Genomic DNA, 22896 nt, shown 5'->3' on the forward strand with positions numbered 1-22896 from the left:
AGCATGGATCTCCCTTGGATCTTGGATCATTTTGGTTGAGCCTACCTCACATGGTAAGGAAAAAAACCCAGACTACCACAGAAAAGGCTTGGTCACCTTTAGATTTTAGTTATGAGCAGAGTAAAGTATTGGTCAAGATGGTCAATAATATAATGGCGTGCTAAACCTGACAGTGCCTTTACCCAGTTAAAAGCCTTGCTAGTTATTATTAGTTAAAAATAATATTTCGCTAAGCGAATTGCGAATAAACATTTTTGTCCATACCAAAACCAACAGAACCGAACTCAAAATGTAAACATACCCTAAAACCAAAGTGGAACGCGCTCATTGTTATGCAGGGGTGTGGAGTGACTCCTAGACACAAGCATCGATGAAGTAGGGGCTTCAGTGGAATGCAATGAATGCTTGTATCCATAGTGTGATACTGAAAATAGAAGCTATTTTAAATTAGCATAATTTTAACGGTCTCTATCTCTGTGGAGTATAGTCTGCTATGAGTAACAAGAATAGTTCACAAAACCTTAGTAAATTTAAAAGGGACGACCATGCTTTTTTGGTGTGACGTCTTGGAATAGTGGGTAAAATAGCAGTTCTCTGTTTATTCAGTAGATGATTAAACCTGTTCCCTTTCTTGATATGTCACATGCAGCCCAGCCCAGCCTTCTTCCTCTCCTTCTCCTTCTCCTCTTGTGCACCTCCTCTCTGACCTTTGACCTCATACAGCCATCATGTTGACCTCTGGCCCTCATTTATCTGTCCAGTCGTGTGTCACCCACCCTACTCACCCCAAGCCAACCCACCCCCTCACCCCCTAAAAAAAGGAAAGTTGTTGCTCTGTTCTGTGATCACCCCCCTCCATCACCAGTTGTATGCTTAGCACCCCCTACAGGAGGGAGGTGTTTCTGACTCACCTGTCTCCTTCTCTCTCTCTCTCTCTCTCTCTCTCTCTCTCTCTCTTTCTCTCGATCTGTCTCCTTTCACCCAAACAACCCTTTCTTGTCTTTCTGCTATGAGGCCTGTTTACATGCTCTTGTGGCACTTTCTTGGATGTACCTCATACCATAATCTCTGCATGCAGGGTCCAAAAGTAACTGTCTGCAACATCTGCCAGTGGCTGATAAAAATGTTTTGGCCATACATCTTTATGAAACTGTATGTTTCTCTTTTTTATTATAAATTAAATTAATTTAATTCAAATTAGTTTGACCCTATATGACAATTAAACTATTTAGCCACTTTAGCTTTGGTGACATAATACAAGCATTATTTTATAAATGTTTTGCCGCATAGAGAAAAAAAACGTTAATATACTACAAGACATATTTTGTTTGGCAAACTTATATGATGTATATTTGCAAAATTCTGATTATTATATTTAAACCATTAGGTATCCAACAAGCTGGTCAGTGAATTTTTATTCACCAAACCCAGTTATACTCACAGTTGGCTCTTAGGTTAATTTTGGACCCTGTCTGCATGTATCACATGAGGGCATAAAGCATGAATGCTTCTCCTTGGAGATTCTGAAACTGGACACAATGACAATTCACATGGTGCATGCATTACCATAAAGATAAGTGAAACAAAATAAAGTCACATCCAGTCCAGTTCAGGGAGTAATTCTATTCTGTTATCACTAAAATGTGATTATGGCATAGGTTATCTTCCCTGTGTGATGCCCTTCAAATAAAATATCACTTTTTGGAATGATGCCCAACAATGGAACTTGTATGGCATGCTGCATGAAGTCTTTGCTGGTGCTATTGAGTCTTTGATAGTTGTGAAGCTCTTTGCTTGAGGAGCACAGTATTATGTTTGTTTCTTTGTTACCTTTCTTTTTAACCTTCTTGGTCACTGTACACTCACTCACTTATTTATATTCAATGTTGTCATTTTCTTTATGTCTGTCTATTACCTGTGAATTTAGGGGTTCTGGTAAACTCCTCAAAATAAGTTTTTAGTTTTATATATATAAAACTAAAAAAATACTTATTTGTATAAGTATAAATATATATACTTATACAAATAAGTATTTTTCTCTATTTGTTCACAATTATGCATCTGTGTGATATTGGATGTTGTTTCTGTTTAAACATATCATGTTATGGATTGGCTTGTTTTTTTTTTCCTGTTGTTTTTTTCTTTTGTGTCTACTTTATTGTCCTCACAAGCTTGTGATTGTGTATTATTCATTTGTGTTTTTGTGAGTGTATTTTGTATGTCTATGTCTGTTTCCCACTCTTCGTCTATCATAAAAGGCATTTAATGCACACAAAATGCACAAGAGCTAATTTAGTACTGAAATATATGTACGCAAATGGATGCTGTCCTGTTCATAGTATATGGTCATGCCCAAAAATATGGACACCCCTTGGTAAATATGATAAAAGAAGGCTGTGAAAATAAATCTGCATTGTAAATCCATTTGATCTTTTATTTGAAAAATTCATTGGATAATAAGAATTTAAAATGGGGGGAAACATCATTATGAAATAAATGTTTTTCTGTAATACACACTGGCCACAATTAAGGACACCTTTTATTGAATTATTTTTTAAACCTCCAGCTGCCAGTTAAACAGGTCTAAATGTTCTCCTATAATGCCTGATGAGGTTAGAGAACACCTGATAAGAGATCAGAGACCATTCCTTCATCCAGAATAACTCCAGACCCTTTAGATTCCCATCTCCATGTTGGTGCTTCTCCTCTTCAGTTCACTCCTCTCATTTTCTACTGGGTTCAGGTCAGAGGACTGGAATAGCTATAGCAGAAGCTTGGTTTTGTGCCCAGTGACCCATTTTTGTGTTGTTTTTGAGGATTGTGTTTGGATTATTGTACGGTTGGATGATCCAAACATGGTCCATTATAAGATTTCTAACAGAGTCAGTCACTTTTTAATTTTTTATCTGTTGGTATTTGATAGAATCAAAGATGCCATGTGTCTAAACAAGACTTCCTGGACCTCCAGCAGAAATATAGGCCCACAACATAAAAAATACAGCTGTATATTTCATTGTACACATGGGGTACTTTTTATCCCTATTTTCACCAAACCCATCTTTAGTTTCATCTGATCATAGAAGCCAGTCCCATTTGAAGTTCCAGTCATGTCTGAAAAAATGAATATGCTGGAGTTTTGTTTTTGCATGAGCTAGGAGAATTTTTCTTGAAACCCTCCTAAACAACATGTGGTGATGTAGGTGCTGTTTTAAGGTTTTCTGACCCCGAGACTCAACTATTTTCTGCAATTCTACAATTGTGATCCTTGGAGAGTCTTTGAGAGTTTGAAAGCCACTCAAACTCTCCTTCTTACCGTGTTTTACGATGATATAGACACACGTCCTCTTCCAGGCAGATTCATAACATTTTATGTTGATTGGAAATTCTTAATTATTGTCCTGATGGTGGAAATGGGAATTTTCACTGCTCTAGCTCTTTTCTTAAAGCCACTTCACTCATTTGTGAAGCTTAATTATCTTTTGCTGCACATCAGAAATATATTATTTGGTTTTTCTCATTGTGATGGATGATTAAGGGCATTTGGGCTTTGCTTTCCCTCCTCTTTATATTTCTGTGAAACAGGAAGCAATGGCTGGATAATTTCAGGTTCATAATCACCCTGGAGTACTCAAAATTGTGAATATGAATGGGAATATACTTCAGAGTTATTTTACTCATAATAATTTCTAGGGGTGTCCTTAATTGTGGCCAATGTGTATTAGAGATTTTTTATTTCATAATGATATTTCCCCAAATTTTTGTAAGAAAAGATCAAAAGGATTAACAATGCAGATTAATTTTCACAGCCTTCTTTGATCATATTTACCAAGGGTGTCCATATTTTTGGGCATGACTGTACATACTAAATTTTAAGGGCTTTTGTACATAATATTTTAGCTGAATAACATACTAAATGTTTTCCGCACTTACTTATTGATCACTATATATCTCTATTTATTTATTTATTTTGGATTTTTTTAAATAACTAATATCCATTTAACCTTAAATTATTTTTCCGCACTTACTTATTGATCACTATATATCTCTATTTATTTATTTATTTTGGATTATTAAATAACTAATATCAATTAATATCCATTTAACCTTAAATTATTTTTCGGAAACTATAAATAAGGTCCCATAAATTAACATTAGTAAATGCAGTAATTAGCATGAAGAAACAACTAGTAGTACATTTGCAACAGTAGCTCAGGTCCATTACAACTTTTGATTTTAATGATGCATGAGTATGTTAAAATTAAAATTATCTAAGATTAATAGTTGCTTTAGTTAATATGCCTTAACAATTAAAACTACTTCTAATGTAGTGAAGTGATGTTAACAAATGGAACCATACTGTAAAGTGTTTGGGATTTTTCAAAGAAACTATGCAGGCATGAGGTCACATGATTGAGTTTATCCACCTTCTGAACTCCCATTCCAGTGCCATGTGGTTAATATATCTCTCTGGCGTGTGTAGTGAGCTCTGTAGGAGAGGTCTTATCTGTACGGGGGTCGTAAGCTGGGGAGAGGAAACAGACTAGTCAATAAGGTCCATTGTTTATGTCAGAGTAAGAATGTTATTTTGGACAATACACATAACTTTCTCTCTCTGACAATACACATCTTTCTCTTTAGAGTATAGTGTCACTTGAGTTTATTGATATTTCTCTCAATGAGTGTGTTTACACATCCAATAGAACACTTATAACCACCAAAATGATTGCACAGATACTATTTAAACTGAACTGAAATGATGACATCACAGAATTCAATAATGAACTGCCTTTAACTGTCATTTTGCATTATTGACACACTTATTGTTTTCCTAATTGTTCAGTTGCTTTGACACAATCTTTTTTCTTTAAAGCGTTTTATTAATAAAGGTGACTTGACTTGACCAAAATTAGCTTTTTATAAAAACAGACAATGAATAATAAAGTAGTGCTAAGATGCTTACATGACCTTACATAATGTTGGCTTAACATAAAAACACACTCAATGTCTACTACTAAAAAGGAGACGTGTGTAATTTCTGCATGACTACAGGCACAAATCAAACAAATAAATAAATAAATAAATAAGTCTGTTTCCATTGGTCGAACTGCCCTTAATTAAGCAACCAGATTGTCCCACCCTAACCCTCTATCATTGGTTGAGCCATTTGTTTTAAATTTTTTTTGAACAAAAAAATATACACTTCCCTTTTTAGTCTGGAGTCTATGTAATTTCCAGTTTGTTGGGAAGAATGTCTGAAACTGGACTTGAGTTTCAGAGAATGTGTTTTCACACTTTACAACCGTATTTTATGCACAAATCTCATAAACTACAGTACATGGTTATAACTTAGGACTTGTATCAAAGTTACATGAATTGTAATGAATTAATTTCTGCTGTATGTGTTTAGTACTGTTAACAGCTGTGTATGTGTAAGACATTACCCTTCTTCATGAGAACAATGGTCATTGATCTTTGCTGGTTGCTTGCATGCATGCTCATCTGATAGAGGCTAAGAGGCTAAAATTTCATGACTCAGAGAATGAGAGCATGGAAGATAAAGCATGTGTGTTCAGGGTGCTCTGCCCCAACTCCACAGATCTGAGGGGTGTCTTTTACTTCCTGGTTGGTGACAGTTGAAAGGTTCTCTTTAACCCCTTTATCTCTTGTGACAAGAAGTGGGGCAGTGACAGTCTTATAAAATTGCATACTTGGTGCTACAACAATTGCCTGTGCTCTTGCTGCTGGCCCAAAACTGCTGTAAGCAATGCTAACCGACCTCCCTACTTCCTCCAGATATTTATGATGCTGCACCACTGCATTTGCTGTTAGCAGCAAATTCAATGTCTGCCAACTCAACTATGTGAAATATGTTCTCTGATTGGTTACTGTGTGCAAGATGCACTCAAGTGCCCATAGACAACTTCAGGGCATATTTCATTGATATCTGTCAGGTACTTGGGACAAGAAATGGCTTACAGCAGTCTTGGCCGTCTCCAATCTTGCAGCTTGCTCTCCAATCCCCCTTCCCTAACCCCCGGTCTGGAGCACATCCCTCCAGGGCTCACTTGTGTGGGGAGCTGGTTGGGGGGGCGCAGTGGGGGGCCTGTATCAGTGTGCCTCTCTCTGTGTCACTCCAGGTTACGGGCTGGTGGTACAGGAAGAACTAGTCTCACCGGCCTCCATGCAGTACAGTCTACCTTCACCACTGGGCAATGAGCCATACTGGCAGGAAGTGTCAAGCATGGAGTGTGCACCAATCGCTACCACTGAAGAGGACACACTCATGGACATGTCTGAGGTACAGGTTTGGCCCTCAGGCAATAGTCCTTCCATTGTGGCCATAGAGGACTCCTCACTTGAGTGCAGCAATGCTGATGACTCCGAGGCGCTACTGAACAGGAGCCTGGGCCACTCGAGGAGCGTTACTCCTGGTGCAAACGGACCAGTGGGACTTGCTACTCAGGGAGGGTTAAGTGGTTCCATTGAGCTACTTGAGGATCAATCCATTGGGGCGGATTCAGATTACAGTGCTGCTGGGATGCTGTGTCTGAGCGAAGGGGTCAACATCAATGCTCTGGACAGAGGTCAGGGGTCGGAGAGGTTAGAAGGTGCTGTAGGCCAAGAAGTCAACAACATTAAAGATGATTCCAGTGGAGGTTTGGGAGAAGGAGTAGGTGATGACACAAACGTAGAAGATAGCATATCTCTCATTTCAGGGCAACAGCGAGTTTATGCTCAGTTGAGTGAGTCACCTGTGCTAAGAAGACGGGCAGATCCTGGTGATGACAGGTGAGTTTTCCATTAGACTCTAAATTACTTTGTTGACCAGTAGGGACTCTGTTATATATACCTCAGGAGGTATCAACAGGTAATCATTCTCAACTCTTGATTTGAAAGACTCTTGCAGATGTTTTTACGGGCCCACCAGGAATATGCATCATCCTCATGTGTGTCATTTACATGCTACAAGCATTACCAAATGTAATTGCAAAAAATTGCACTGTTGCTAATAGGGCTGGGTTCTGAACTTCGATGCCTTTATGGTATCGAACGAAAAACTTAGATACTATGAGTATCGAAAAATGATTTATCTTTCGGTGCCAAATTTCGGTTCCAAAAGCCGAGCGCCCATTTATTTAATTTTTTTGACAAGTGGCTGTGTTTGTGTGAGCTTGTAGCATACGTGAATGTAAGGACCTAAATTCGCCATGATTGGCTGTCCACCACCACGTGGTTTCTGAAGATACTCGCAGTCACACAACACAAGTGTAGTTGTTTTTTCTCAAAATAGAGGTCTAAAGTGTGGCTACACTTTTTATAAAAGTGGATGCCGAGTCAGCAAAGTGCAACATATGCGATAATAGTATTGCCACCAATTTAATGAAGCGTTTGTTTGGATGAGTGTTTTGCCCTCCCGGTTTAGTTTGGTCTACTCCATTGCGTATCTAGAAAAATGCCCCCTTTCACGTCGTCTAAAAAACAGAGAGAGAGAGACAGATTTATCTGGTACAGCGAATTTCTCTAAGCATCAGGCCACTGTATACGTTCACTTTAAACATAGCCAACTGTGTTTACGAGAATACTTGCAGAGACAATTATTTTGATATAATTCTGTGTGTATGTGTTCATTCAGAAGTTACGATGTGCGAAAGATGAATTCATTCTCTGTACGCGCATTGTCTGAAATGCTGCTTGCAGCGCGTGCTTTGAATGAGTGAGCGCAAACTCCGAACGAACGCGAATTGTTTAAAACGCTTGAATCAGCAATATTTAGAAACAATTGCAAATGATGATCTACGATCCGTTTCAACCCTTCAAGCGAGTGAACAACGTGAATCAAGTTAGGAATTTTACATCACTATTCACGATAGCCCATCGGACTGGAAAACACAATAGCCCCGGGACGTGGGGCTAACGATTTTGCGAGCCCTGCACCTCAGATATATCCAGTTTGTGAAACACTGGTTTCCACACTGGTTTCGTTAAACAAAATAAATTATTATTTTAAAAGATTGACTCAAAAGAATCATCGGTTCACTAATCGGATCATGAACTTGTTTTACCGAGCCAAAGATTATCTATTATTGATCTATTATCTCGAATGAATAAAGACTTCAAGTTCATCTGTAAAGCACATAAAGCTATCGTTTGAGTTTATAAACTTCTATTTCATGCATGATTCGTGTGGATCTGCTAACTGAATGCAAATTGTGAGTTCTAGAAGAATGTTAGTGTCTTGATGAGCATGTATCGCTCACTAGGAGTCGCTAAATGAACAGCTGCTGTTCTTTTTTTGTTTCAACGGAGGATCAGTTGCCGTATTGGTTAAAATCCCCAAACTGTTTATTTAAATATTAAATTAATAAATTACATCAAAACAGGGGCGTTTGCGTTATGATGTGGTGGGCTGCTGTGGGCCAAAAAGTCCAGGGCAACTTTTTGGTCCCAGTCTGCCCCTGAATGGCGAACCCCTATCCAAAAAGCACAACCAGTTGTATTAATAATGTTATCCTGAGTGTGAAGTGTTACCAGAATTTGTTTTAATTAAGGTAAAAAAATATTTTTTTTGTGTTTAATTTATTTGTGTTGATGTTGAAATGGATTTTAAAACATATGGTATCGAAAAAAGTATCGTTATGAACCGGTATCGAAACTGAGGTATCGAAATTGGCACTGGATCAAAAGATTTCGAACAATACCCAGCCCTAGTTGCGAATTCTCTCCAGACTCATTGTTGAGTTGAGCAGGTAGAGATGCTCAAACGAACAGTGCAATGTTTTAATAGTGCCACAGAGTTTTTTTCTTTCTCTTCTGGGAAAATGGGCTGAAAATATTAATGACCAATGATCTCCCACTATAAAAAGTTTCGGCCTATAGAATGACAAGACAGTTTTGAAAGTTGTTAGGTCTATACAAAGGGTGTCTAATTCTGCTCCTGGAGGGAACATTCCTGCAGAATTTACTTCTAACACACCTACCTGGACGTTTCTAGTGATCCTATTCATATTGCAATAGGATAGGGGTGTCATGGAGGGCCATTGTCCTGCAGAGTTTAGCTCCAACCAGCCACAACACTCTTGCCTGGAAGTTTCTAGTGCAGTGGTGTTTAATCCTAGTCCTGGGAACCCACTGTTCTGCACATTTTGTATATTTCCCTTATTTGACACTCGCTGCTGATTTTATGGAGCTTTCACCTAATGAGCTGGTGATCTGAATCAGTGTTAAATAATGGAGACATACAAAATGTACAAAGCAGTGGGTCCCCAGAACCAGGAATGAAAAACACTGTTCTAGTGAGTTTGAAGACCTTGATTATCTGTTTAATTATAGGTGGACCTAAACTCAGCAGGCCAGTGGCCTTCCAGGTTTAGATTGCCATAGTTTTGCTTCAAACCTAATTATACACATCTAAACCTGTTAATCAAGGGCTCCAGGATAACTATAAAATTCCAGGTAGGTGTTTTGGAGCAGCTTAGATCTAAACTCTGATAGTGGCCCCCCCATGAGCAGGATTGGACACCCCTGCAATAGGAAGTACAGCAACACTGGAAAGACTACTGCATACAGTACATCAAGCTTTTTTATAGAGTCTTTACGTGAGTGATAAATTGCATGGCCTGTGATTTTTTAATGTGGTTCTTTGGAACAGAGTAAGGTTACTTCCACTCATAGTGATTACTGCCAACTACATTGTCATTTCGTCTTTCTAATTTTCTGTTTCATTTCTCAGGTTAAGTGGTGGGTCCTTCCTATCTTATCTACAGGATCAGGGGACTCCAGGTTGGCACTCTGCCCCAGAACAAAACCAGAACATAGTGGGATCTCTACAGTGCTTTCTTCCTAGACTGGCAATGGAGTCTATGATGTCATCAGTACGAGCCACAGTGGACAGTGATTCTAAGCAGTCTTGCCTAGCCCAGGAAGCCCTTATTGAACCAGTGCGGGACATGGGGCATTCTGAGATCATCCACGGGCATTATCAGGGAACTCAACCTTTTGAGAAAGGACTAGGCTTCCCGCACAGAGCAGCTAACATTCGGGCTTGGGAGGACATGAGTCTTAGAGGACAGGTAAGATTTGGGAAGGAACTTTATTCAGGTTCATTTCATCTGATTTCATTTGTGTTGTCACATATGATGGACATTTTTTTTTATCACATATTGATTATTTGTTTTCACCTTGACCTATGGATGAGATGAGGTTGACATAAGTCACAAACAATTCTACAGGATTGATTATGTTATGACAATTCTTACAAATTGTTTTGTTATTCTATGACAATGACTGTCATACAACTATGACAGCAATTCAGTGAACTCAAGGCTATAATGAGACTGGCTATCAAGGCAGATGTTATCCAAGTTGATAGTTACACTTTCTCCAGTAGGAGAGCCATGAAGGTTGGTATCTCCACATAAAAAAAACAACAACAAAGTTGACAAAGCATTGTTAACTAAGCATTTTCAAACCTAAAAGTAATTTGTAGTTACATTACGTGGTATTCTATCCTGGAGGCTCCCCAACATTGCATGTTTTCCATGTCTCTTTAAACAAACAAACCTGATTCAGTTAATCAACTCATTAGTAGAGACTCCAAGACCTGAAATGGGTGTGTAAGACAAATGAGAGATGCAAAATGTGCAGTGTTGGGGGTCCTCAAAGAATGTGGTTGGGAACCACTGTTCTAACCAACGTTTGCTTCTTCAGAATCATACTGTATTACACCTTCGTAGTGAAGGCTTTGTTTGTGTGATTTGTTTTGTTGTTTACTATTACAAAATATTGCATAGTGTACTTCAGGTGAATTATTTACTAGCCTACATCAGTCGTTTTAATATTCTGTGACTAGATTTGAAAAATAATGTGCATGTAAAAAAAGTAAAAGGAAATGGTCGAACAAGGAATAATGACTTTAACAACTAGCACAAGCTAGCCCAAAATGCCATCTGTGACAGAATATATTACAAGTATGCACAATTAAACCTACCCCTCACACAATTATTTTTTTTTCTTCCAATTTTGGATTTTCAAAAAACTTAATTCTGTATGATTTACAAACTTGGTGTTTCCTTGTTGGGACACACAAAATCTAAAATTACTGGTATTACGATCCTTGTGAGGACATAACATAGGGAATACCAGGTGTATACATACACACACACACACACACACACACACATACAGTATAGCCAGCCCCTAGAAGGACACAACCCATTGGTTTCTAAAAATAGATCTTGTCTCCTTCTTTCATCCAAAGAGCTGCTCCTGCTGCACTGGCTAGTGGGGGGAGGAACGTTATATATGGATTTGGAAAGCATGGACAGTAAGGTCATAAACTACAATGGTTTCTCAAAGATTTACCAATGAAATTTTGTCTGGGGAGATGAAAATTTTATAAGGAATATTTGAGTTAAAGTCAAGTTATTTGACAGATTAATTTGGTATTTGGTATCAAGTTGCTGAATACCATAGAATTAATCAAATATCTTCTTAGTTAAATTGTGTAATACTACAGGTAAACCAAAGGAGGCACCTGGTGTGAAAACGCTGTTGTTGAAATGTTAGCAGCTGTTCGTTCACTCACAAACTAAGAGCTACAACAAGAGAGTTGTCCTCACATTGTGGGTATTTAAAGCTTACAGAACACATGTGCAATCAGACACTAGACAGAAGCGAGATGTTTTTGGAAGGTTGAGAGAGAGAGGGCGAGAGAGAGAGGGAGTGCAGTCAAAAAAGGAAGCTAAAGCCAACCACATTCTGAATGTGGAAATGACAGAGGAAGGAATAGGCTCAGATTAAGAACTGCCTGCTTTCTTTAAATGAAAGCTGTGGATAGAGTGGAAGACGGAAACTAGGGGAAGATAACATCCTTCCCCAAATCTCTGGACCTCTTCTTGCTGTTGGAGTGGGTTTTTGAGTGCTTGTGAGTCAGCGACTGCCACACTATGTGGGCACTGGTGACTGAGCTGCTGTTCAGCTTCGTGCTGTTGGCCTTCATGGTCATCAGCTGCCAAAACGTCTTGAATATCGCCAGCAGCTCTGTCCGATCGGTGCTGGCCTACATACACACTCAGCTGGATCGTGAGTTGGGTGAGAATGAAGGTGTGGCTGATGAAGAGGAAAACGTCACCACTCGAGTTGTGCGCCGCAGAGTTATACTGAAGGTACAGACAATTGTTTTTGAAATATAATCTGGGATATTTCTTAAAGACAGTGCCATAAAAGGGAAATAGCAGAGACTTCAGCTGTAGTCTATGGGACTACAGTGATACTTGGGTGGTTGGTTTCAGATTAATTTGACCTCGTTGAGTGCACTCTTGCAAACAAGCATGAAATGCCAGTGGCCTGTAAAACCAGTAGTACAGTGAACAACTATTGTTGGCTCGGTGTGAGTAAAAATGAGATTGTTCTTATGGTATATTAGGATGAATATTAACACATAACAGCCATATGGTACTAAGCAATGGATGTTACCAGCTCTGTATTTGAGGTTAGTCTAGTCATTGACACATGTTGCATTCCTGCATTCCTCATACACATTCTTATGCTTTTTTTACATCAGCTGTTTTATAAATTAGGGTTGGTTTTATACAGAGATTGCCAACCTTTCCTGTTTGCTGACTTCCTGGAGGACACACTTTTAAAGGGGACATGACATGCTTTTTAAATATGTGTCTTGAGGTTCATTTGTAAATTTGGCAATTTTGGGCACAAAAATATAATCATATCTTGTGGAGTATTGTCTCCTTTAAAACCTGTCTAAAAAGGTCTGAAACATTTGTTTTGTTTTGTTTTTAAAATGCAAAAAAAATGACGTGACATTCAGCTAAGTATGGTGACCCATACTCATAATTCATGCTTTGCATTTAACCCATCTAAAGTGCACACACACACAGCAGTGGGCTTCCATTTATGCTGCAGCACCCGGGGAACAGTTGGGGGTTCGGTGCATTGCTCAAGGGTATTGTCGGCCCAAGATTCGAACCCACAACCCTAGGGTTAGGAGTCAAACTCTCTAACCACTAGGCCACAACTTCCATGATGCATTACTCATGTCAAGGCCACTTTAGATCATTTCAGTGCTGGACAAAGTACATAAATCAAAGACTTGTGTAAAAGTACAGTTACCCTGACAAAATATTACCTCTTTAAAATTTTAATGTAACTTTAGTAAAAGTACAAAAGTGCTTGTTTTACATGTACTTAAGAATTCAAAATAAAACATACTGATTGATGCACAATGTTTATTTATGTATTTCTTTAGATTTTTAGGGGAAATTTAGGGGAGGATTAGTGGAAGACACTAAGACATTAGTGGAATTGATTTGCAAATTTGCAATAAATAAATAATGAATAAATTTTAATACCAAAACATACATTGTCAAAATATTAATCTTCAGTATATTATAATATCTAATTAAGTTACTTACAATTCAAGTGTGGAAACCATAAGTGAAAATAAACCATATACTATTTTAAAATTAAGAACTGTGGGGTGACAATATAAAAACAGATATAACATGGGGAAAAATATGTTAACGGTTTAGGAAGAATGTAATTGATTTATATCGACAACATCTGCAATCAGATCAGTTTTCCTAAATAAATCATTCATAGCGATTTACGAACCTGTTCAGCGGGTTCATTGAAAAGAATCAGTTCGTTCATTACATCATTATCATTATCTGGGAGTGGCTGTCTGTTTCCTCAATTTGAGGAGTATTTTAATATTTTAATGAAATGTAATGGAGTAAAAAGTTTAATATTATGCTTTGGAATGTAGTAAATTATAAAATAAAAATACTCTGATATATATTCTAGATACTTGAAAAAATAAAATACAGTAACAAAGGTAAAATACTTTGTAGATATCCTAGTAGATATGTAAAACTTTTTTTTACATAATTTTTCACATAATGTTTCTACATGTATTCATTAAATTGTGACATTTCTACCACCCTGCATCACAAATTCACAATTCTAGCTGGAAACACTGGTAAAAAGAGAGGTATCCTACTCGTGATAGATACCTAAGTCTCTACATCAAATTCTTAGCTTTTGCATGATCGCGTATCATTTTGACTTTTGGTCACCATTTTTGACTATAGACAGGACGATTGCGAACATGTCAAATCGGAGGAAAGTTCAAATCAGAACCTTTTCAAGTTGCTGTTGTCATATCTCACCTAGGGTGATGAGGCAGAGGATCTTCCAGGACAGCAAGTGAGCGAGGAGCAATTTACAGATGAGCATGGCAACATCGTCACCAAAAAGGTCAGCAGTCTCATCCTGCTTTTTTCATTTAGTGCTCATGAAATCCATTTCAAATCCATCTCTACAATCATTTTGTTAAACTGTGCAAATGGTTGGGTTTGTTGCTATGTTTCAAAGCCTAATGAGCTGCCCACATAGACAGCATTTCAAATGATGTAACAGCTGTGCCAAAAGTTGGCTACCTCATTTAGACCAAATTCTAAGGAAGCATCTCACATATCGTTCTCAGAGAAGACAATCCCAGAATACATTATGACAAATGTAAAAAAATGTAAAAGAAGTCCACCCAAGATGGCACAGAGAGAAACTAGGAATTGACCCTTTTCACAGACCATTTGCAGTTATTAAAAGTGAAAGAGAAAATATATATGTAAAGCAATCTAAATATTTCATATATGGGGTTAGGACAGTGTCTGTGAAGATAGTACACAGCAAGACAGCTCACTAAGTTTTGAAACAGTTCGTAAAGTCAACTTGACCTAAAAATTAGACAGTGTAATTTTAATGATAACTGACAAGGAAATGCACTGTTATGTTGAGATGCTTTTGAGACCTTCAGCATATGCGGAGTTGATGGTTTGCGCAAAGTAACTTCAAGCAAATTTAAAGTACATTTCCTTTCAGGCAAACATCCGAAGACATTACTTTTGCATGTATCTTACACTGTTTTCCATCTCTTCATTTCCTCTCCTTCGTTGCTTTTCATTCATCCATGATGTAGATTGTGAGGAAGGTGGTCCGGAGAGGAAAAGGGGATGAAGGGGGTCAGGAGCTCATCATAGAAGGGCAGGATATCAATGAGGCAGACGCTGATGGAGAACTGTTCATGAGATATGCCGTCCTGGGCCATGACAGCAAGGTGGGCTTTTGAGTTCGCTGGGCTGAAAGAGTGTGCTTTGAAGGAGATTAAGCAAACTGCTAGATGCTTGAAGGCTTAGACCAGGAAACACCAAAAGTTTGTCTCGCTTTTCGGAAATCTTTTTTTTTTTTTTTTGCATTGTAGATCTTATAGATGATGCAGCCTATAAATGCAGCCTGAAGATAATGTATCTGCAAGAATGTTCTATGAATCCTTTAAAGGAAATTAAACACTTCACTTTTAAGAAATGCAACAAGAGTTCTTCAGCTTATTGAGGAAAAGGATATTTGAATGGGGGAAAAAATAGAATGTCCAGAGGTCCTGAAAGTGTTGGGAGGACAAAATATGCTCTGGATGATGTGAGAAGCTAGTAAGCCTGTATACAGTTGATACACTTTAGTTTAAACTTTAGAAACTTTATTTAAAATTGTCCTTAATATTACAATTTAAGACTTTATTATAATTGTCCTTTATATTATTAATATAAAAAAGTGATGGCTAAGCATCACTTTGTCACTCCAGTCAGATTTTAATTGCTTGTGAAGAGCTGGTAATCATATCACTTGATTATGGTGCTTAATTTCACCCCAGTGTATCATTATTCTTTCTTTTGGGCACTTTCTTCATATCCTGAATTTCTTTCGGTTCCAAAAAGAGGAATCAGTCAGAACCAGGATTAATGATGCTCATTGTTATCAATGCTGCATTTCGTAGGCCTAATGTGGTATCATTTAATTGGACTAAATATAATATTCTATATTCTACCATGCTACTCTACTCATACTACTATTTCTGCAGTATGTACTGTACACATTATGCAAACATCTATGGAATACTGACCTATTACGTCTGCCCAAATTGGCAGTATACAGAAGTATCCATTTCCAAAACCATCAACCCATATCTAACATCTTTTTCTTTACTCGTTATTTAATCTGACTGACAAATGATGAAACATTTGCAGAATTCATTTATTCAAATAAATTTTACATGTGTTGCATACTACTGTTAAGGAATACATCATATTGTTTCACATACTATTAAAAAAAAAAAAAAAACACTGAAAAAAATGGTAACCTAAATGTGGTGACATCTAAAATAACCAGTTTTATTAAAGTCAGATATATTCTGTAACATCACTGAAGCAACATTTGTACATTTATACCAGAATTTGCAGGCAGAAATATCTCTTTTATAAGGTTGTAATTATTGCAGGTTACCACTTTTTACAGTGTAGTAAGCACTATGCACTGTATATCTTGTGTCTTGTAGATCTTTTAGAGTTAATTACATCACCAGGTTGGTTCATATGTGATTCCTCTTTATGGGCGTCCGAGTTAACCCTCATTGATAACTTCATTTGATGTTCATTATCATTCATTTCTCTATGGTTGATGTCAAGTTTCCCTGTATACGCTCAACTTGAATTAAACTTCTCTTTGCCCAGACTGTGCCCGTCCTTCTGTGTTGGCCTTTCCTGATGCTATTTGCTTTTCTCTCTCTCTCCTGTTCTCTTTATCCTCTCCTATTTATTTTCCCCTGAACCGTGTCTCTCATTCATCATCTTCTCCATGCTTTTTTCTGTGTTATTGCACGTTCTGCTTATTGAACTTGATGTCTTTTCCATTAACACATCACCTAACTGTTTCACTTTGCCCTCTCCATCTGCTCCGTTACTCCTTGTTTCTACTCATTCACACTCCCGTCCCTTCATTTCTCTGTCCTCCCCTGGATGCTGCTCCTCTCCTCTCCTCTCCTCTCCCGCCCCACCTGCTCTCCGTCGTAGCCGGATGTTGTGAATGTGAAGAGGGGAGGTGCTCAAATAGTCAAATGTGTGAGTCTGCGGAGAGTAAAGCAGTGAGTCTGACTCACTCCTCCCTGCAGGTACAGGACATTGCTGCACTTTGTGCTAATGTAATCCTGCTAACCAACGGGATCCAATCCAATTTCATGAAATCATATTTTTCCAGCTCAGTCATTAGTGTTCAACAAATATGTTTTTTTTTCAGTGTAAGGTTCTTAAACCATTAATCTTAATCCTGAATGCAGTTTGAGTCTTCCTAAGTACCAACAGTTGTTTATCATTACTAAGTCTTATCCTAAAGTACTACACTACTGTTCAAATGTTTGTGGGTTTAAAGATTTTATTATGTTTTTGAAAGATTCTTAAATTCACCAAGGCTGCATTTGATTGATAAACACATATCAAAACAGTAATCTTGTGAAATAAATATTAAATGTATTTTAATAATTATTTACATTTATAATTTGAATATATTTTAAAATGTAATTTATTACCGTGATGTGAAAGCTGAATTTTCTGAATCATTTCTCCAGTCTTCAGTGTCACATGATGCTTAAGAAATCATTCTAATATTTTGATTTGCTGCTTAAGAAACATTATTATCAATGTTGAAAACAGTTGTTCAGCTTCATATTTTTTATTTGAATTTTTTTTGGAAGCTATGGTACATTTTTGTTACAGCAAATATTTGAAAATAACGCTTTTGTAACATTATAAATGTCAAATTAATGCATATTTGCTGAATTAAATAAATAAATAAATAAATAAATAAACTTTTGAATTATAGTACATTAGCTGAAAATATGGAATCCATAAACCTCTAAACAGATAAAGATATACTTTAGACAACTATATAAATTATTTTAGTATCAGTTATTATAATTATTTATATAAAATATTATAATTTCACTAAATGAAGAATTTTGGTAGATTGCAAGGTTTGATGAATTTGATAAAAAAAAATTACAAATGCACTGATATAAAAGAATATTTAAAGAATATTTGTTAATATCAATAGTAAGTCATGGGAACATAATGCACTGTTCTTGAGAATGAACCAGATATTTTCGTTTAAGGTTGTTTGAATTTAGATGTCTTAGAAGATGAATCAAAATAGAAATAGAACACTAAAACATAGTATTTAATTATCCAGCAGTATTGAAGCCATCACGTCCAGCTTTGTAAATATATAAATAGTTCTAAATAATATAAGATGTTCTGTTCCAAAAATATACCGATAACTTTATTTACAGCTAGTCCATGCGTTTCAGTGAAACAATGTCTCTGATAGTTTATTGGACAATGAAAGCAATGGGGGCCTATAAATCAGCTGATTGAGCGAGACTGTAGAAAAGCTGGACTTAAAAAAAAAGTTAACTATTCAAAAGTAGAGTTACATCTACTAATTTTGTATAATGCGTGCCCTCAGTTATGCTATTGAGTGTTGTACTTTATTAAAAATCCACTTATCACCATTAATTCCTAAACTCCTCTGACATCTTATCCATTTCCAACTAATATATGAAAGTGTCCAGTTAGCATTTGTCTGCCCTCCCTCCCTTTTAGCTACAGAATAACTCATATGGTCAGAAAAAGAAAAACTATAAAGGAATTTATACAGGATCCTATTCCCGTCCTCTCAGAATTTAGAATCCTTATGGGATCTAATAAGAATCCTCTATGAATCATAAATTTAAATTACTGACATTTGGATTCTTATTGGATGTTATGTAATGTTTATGAAAATTATTTTGGTTTTTGAATAGTGTCTTGCTACCTTCTTGAAAATAAGTGTTCCATAATGGGTTTTCACAGCAGTGCCATTGAAGAATTTCTGGTTCCTCAAAGAACCTTTCAGTGAGCAGTTGTTAAAAGAACTAGTTTCTTTCTTAGTGAAGAATATTTTAATAAATCTAAAGAACCTTTTTCTACTAAGGACCTGCCATGGATGTTCATGGAACTACTGATACCAATAAAGAACCTTAAGAAGAATAAGAGTACAATTTTTTCCTAAATTTCTAAAGAATAATTTTGATGTTCTGCTGAGATATTTTATACTATTGCAGATTTTCAAAGATCCTGTACACATTTCTTCAAGTTTTGATAACTGGTATTTGGTGTCATTCAGACCTGTATAAAAGCATGCTGTATTTGTTCTAATATGAAGGTACAGTTTATACAGGAAGGTCATTTATGCCAACTATCTGGTTGAACAACCAGCTGTAGTAGATCTAGTCTTGACCTGGTAAATCATGCTGGTAAGAGCTGGAAGACCAACTTGGACCAGCTACCATGCTGTAAAACACTATGTCAAGCTGCTATTTTGGTCTGAATGTCATGCTTCTTGTAAGGTCGCAGATTCATTGTAACCTTCCTTTCTATTTTTCCAACCCAGGACTTGACACCTACATCCAAACCATCCTTCACTGACACATGATGGGTGTCAAATAAAGAAGAAAACTGAGTTAGAGCATGGGCGATAGGCGATGGATATCAACTACAAAAAGAGATTTTCTGACTTTTTGTAACAAGCAAAGCAAACACTAGCGGCTAGAGGCATGATTTCCTATAAAATGAAACCAAATAATGAAAAAAAGCAAGCATTTGAGAAGTGCTTCCTGTAATCTCAATATCAGCATGTGAAAGTGCTGTCGCATGGCCTGCCTTTACATACAGCACTGACTGCAAGCAATTATGAGGAGAGAAAATACTGTCGTACTGCAAGGGCTGTAAAATAGTGGGGGGAAGGACTTTGGCCAACTGGATACATGCACTTAACATCATGCAAGTGGAGCACATGGGACTCAAGTTTTAGTCAAATCCAGCAAGAGTTTCCCAAAATGTTGTCTTCCAAGCGAGTCCAGATACACTAAGGAGGAGTTTGACCCTCTTGTACTGGTATTATACATAATATGCACTCAGATATGATGTGAATGCACTCTCCGTGTGCGTGTGTTCTTTTTCACAGCCAAAAAAAAAAGAAGAAAAAAAAGACAACAACCTATGCGATGATTATGCTGCTGTCTCAATACTTGCTCCTGAATTCTTGTTCAGTCCAATAGTATGTGTCTTGTGTATTGTAAAGGTATAATTGTGTAGCAAATGAGCTTTGAAGTCCTGTGTTGCCTGAGATATACTAGGCTCAAGGGTTACAATTTGTGCAGTTTAAATGTTTTCAGTGGGATACAGTACTTTGGACATATTTTAAAATCACTGTGCGGCTCTATACAGTATGTACACGTTTGATGCGCTGCAGCAAGATTTTTTTTTTTTGTTCTGTATACATTGCATACCTCTGTGTATATGAACCCTGAGCTTCCTCTTAATAACTCGATATGCACAGAGGAGCTTATAAGCATTATATTAACATTTGCATCATCCACCTTCAGCATTTGCTTTATTCCAAATAACCACTAGTGGGAAGACTTTCTTCTGAATCCTTAAAACCAAAAAAGCAATAATTTGTCTTTGTCTTGTTATAAATGATAGTTAAAAAGTCTAACCTTTCATTAGTAGTAAAAATGTAGATAAAGGCTGTCAGTAGATTCAAGTTATTACTCACAACTAAACTTGTAGTTTGTTTTGTAGGTAATAATTCAGCATATTCATTATTAACTTATAAAAACCTAAAAAGTTATGTTCCGAAGATTTTTGGGAACACTTTATAATAATGTTCCATCTGTTAATAAGAATTAGTTAACATAAACTAATGAAAACTACTTCTTAAGCATTTATTAGTATATGTTAATTTCAATTTACTAATAGTTAATTAAAATCCAGCTTGTATCTTTTCATAATATTTAACATATTTGAGTCCACAATGAATAGTTTTTTTATTCATGTTATTAAAAAATGAATAAATATTGTAACAAATTATTCAGCGTTAGTTAATGTATTATCAATGTTAACTAATAGGACTTTACTTGTTGTAAAGTGTTACCAAATTTTTTATTGATAACTTCAAATTACTAAAAACAAGTCTACTTAACATTAGAGGAGAATGAAACCAGTTCTATATATTCAAAATGAATGGCACTAAACTCACAAACTCTGGGAGCCCAAAAATCGTTTTTCCTAGACATGTCACAATTATAGCCATCCCTGCAGTAATCGCCCTTCCAGTGATTTCTATTCAGTTTTCTCTTTTCTGAGGCCATATGTCCAGTTTTGAGAGTCTTCCTCGGGATACTTAGTCTTTTCTATACTCTTACACAATATTAATTCCACATCTATTTGTAATAATCTTTGAATGAACGAATGGCAATTAGATTGCTTGGTTTGCGAAATTTGTTAAACAAATAATAATATTTATAATAATAGTAAATAATAGCAATATTTTTACTTTACTGAAAGGTTAGATTTTTTTCTCATCTTTTGAGCATAACAGATAAAATTTGTTGACAGTATTTTTTATTTATTTATTTATTTTGTTGTTGTTTATTTATACAGATGATGCTAATACTCATGGTGTGCACTATATATTGCTTTTAGGGGAAAACAACACAATCTGTATTGGTTCTCATTTTTGATGCCAAACATTTTCACTGATATAATTAGATGTGTAATAATTTTCAGGCACTCTACACATGCTTGACAAAAAGGTGTGAACACTCCAGACACATTCTTTGCCTTTCTTAAGCTTGATGAAGACACGTAGCCACTGAGCACTGTGATCAGACTGTTTACTGTCCCACAACAGAACAGAGCTGACTTGCACACACATGCACAAATTAAATATAATGTGGATTACCTGGTCTGCACTTAGGTTATTCTTTGCCAGCACTTCAACCACTCGTATATTTCTTCCGGAGGTTTTTAGAAACAACAGCTGTAATTGTATGCACCTCTCTTCATTATATTATATTATGCAAACAGTGATCACTGCAGCACTGGCTGGCGTCTCTACGGACACTATACTATACAAAATACAGACTTCGGCCTGAAAGTGTCCTGTGAATTTATAGGCTGACACAAAATAATCTTAAAAACCTCAAATCAAGCATCTCATATGTATGGGAATAAAATTCAGATTCTGATAACATGAGAGCATAATACCAAAAATAGGCCATTTATTGTAGCATTTATTTTATACCGTAGCATTGTTATTTAAATCTGCATTGTCTGAGGTTATTTGTGCACCACATTCAAGTCACATGAATAAAACTAAATCTACATTTTTAAGCATCAATTTTAACATTTTTATGTTGTTCATTAAATCATTTAAAATAAGGATGCACATTAATAATAAATACATAAACAATAAATGAATGTCTTCCATTAAAATGTATTATTTTATATTATATTGTTTTTTAATCTTCTATTTTACAGATGCATTATTAAAAGATTTTTATTAAGCTTGCATTTAAAATTCAACAAGCTCTTTATTCATATCCTTCATGTGCTTTTGTGGGAGAGGGGGGGTTGTGTGTGTGTTTTTTTTTTTTGTGTGTTTTTTTTAAGTTTCAGGTATTCTCATTTCTGTGGTTTGAGATTTCCAGTACTTAAGGTTGAATTTTTAGGAAAAATAAATGCAGCCACTCTGCTGGCATGAGATGGGTCCTCCTTCGAGTCCATCCCTGAACAAACGTTCACAGATTACAGTGGCTGCGTATTTGGGCCTGTCCATTCCAGTATGGCAGCAAAGTTGTTGCAATTGTTTGATGTCTAAGCACTGGTTTAAACCAGCCTCTTGCAAAAATGTGAACTGTTGCAAAATGACAGAATATTTATACTCCTATCTACTACCGAATGATTTGAAATCAATATAAACACAACAGCATATTACTTATGAGAAAGGAATGCAAAATGCACACTTGCACAGAAAAGATGTTTTTAATACATCTTCTAGTACGTATATATAATTATATTTAATTAGAATGCTTTGCACTTGCAAATGGGAATTTATGATCTGCTATTTGGGAACTTGGGAATACTTTAATGTCATGGATGTACTTATAGC

The 22896-nt window shown here is 36.4% G+C and overlaps 1 protein-coding gene across 1 annotated transcript; it reads left to right on the forward strand.

Moving 5' to 3' along the window:
* Window positions 1-11483: 11483 nt before the first annotated feature.
* LOC113094296 (ankyrin-1-like) lies at window positions 11484-21741 on the forward strand. Its single transcript, XM_026260014.1, has 5 exons — window positions 11484-12164; window positions 14191-14274; window positions 14996-15133; window positions 16920-17017; window positions 19333-21741. Exons 1-4 carry the CDS (start codon window positions 11946-11948, stop codon window positions 16992-16994), a joined length of 516 nt encoding a protein of 171 aa, XP_026115799.1. The 5' UTR covers window positions 11484-11945; the 3' UTR covers window positions 16995-17017; window positions 19333-21741.
* Window positions 21742-22896: the final 1155 nt, after the last annotated feature.

The sequence above is a fragment of the Carassius auratus genome, unplaced genomic scaffold, assembly GCF_003368295.1.
Source record: "Carassius auratus strain Wakin unplaced genomic scaffold, ASM336829v1 scaf_tig00215316, whole genome shotgun sequence".
NCBI classification, from domain to species: Eukaryota; Metazoa; Chordata; class Actinopteri; order Cypriniformes; family Cyprinidae; genus Carassius; species Carassius auratus.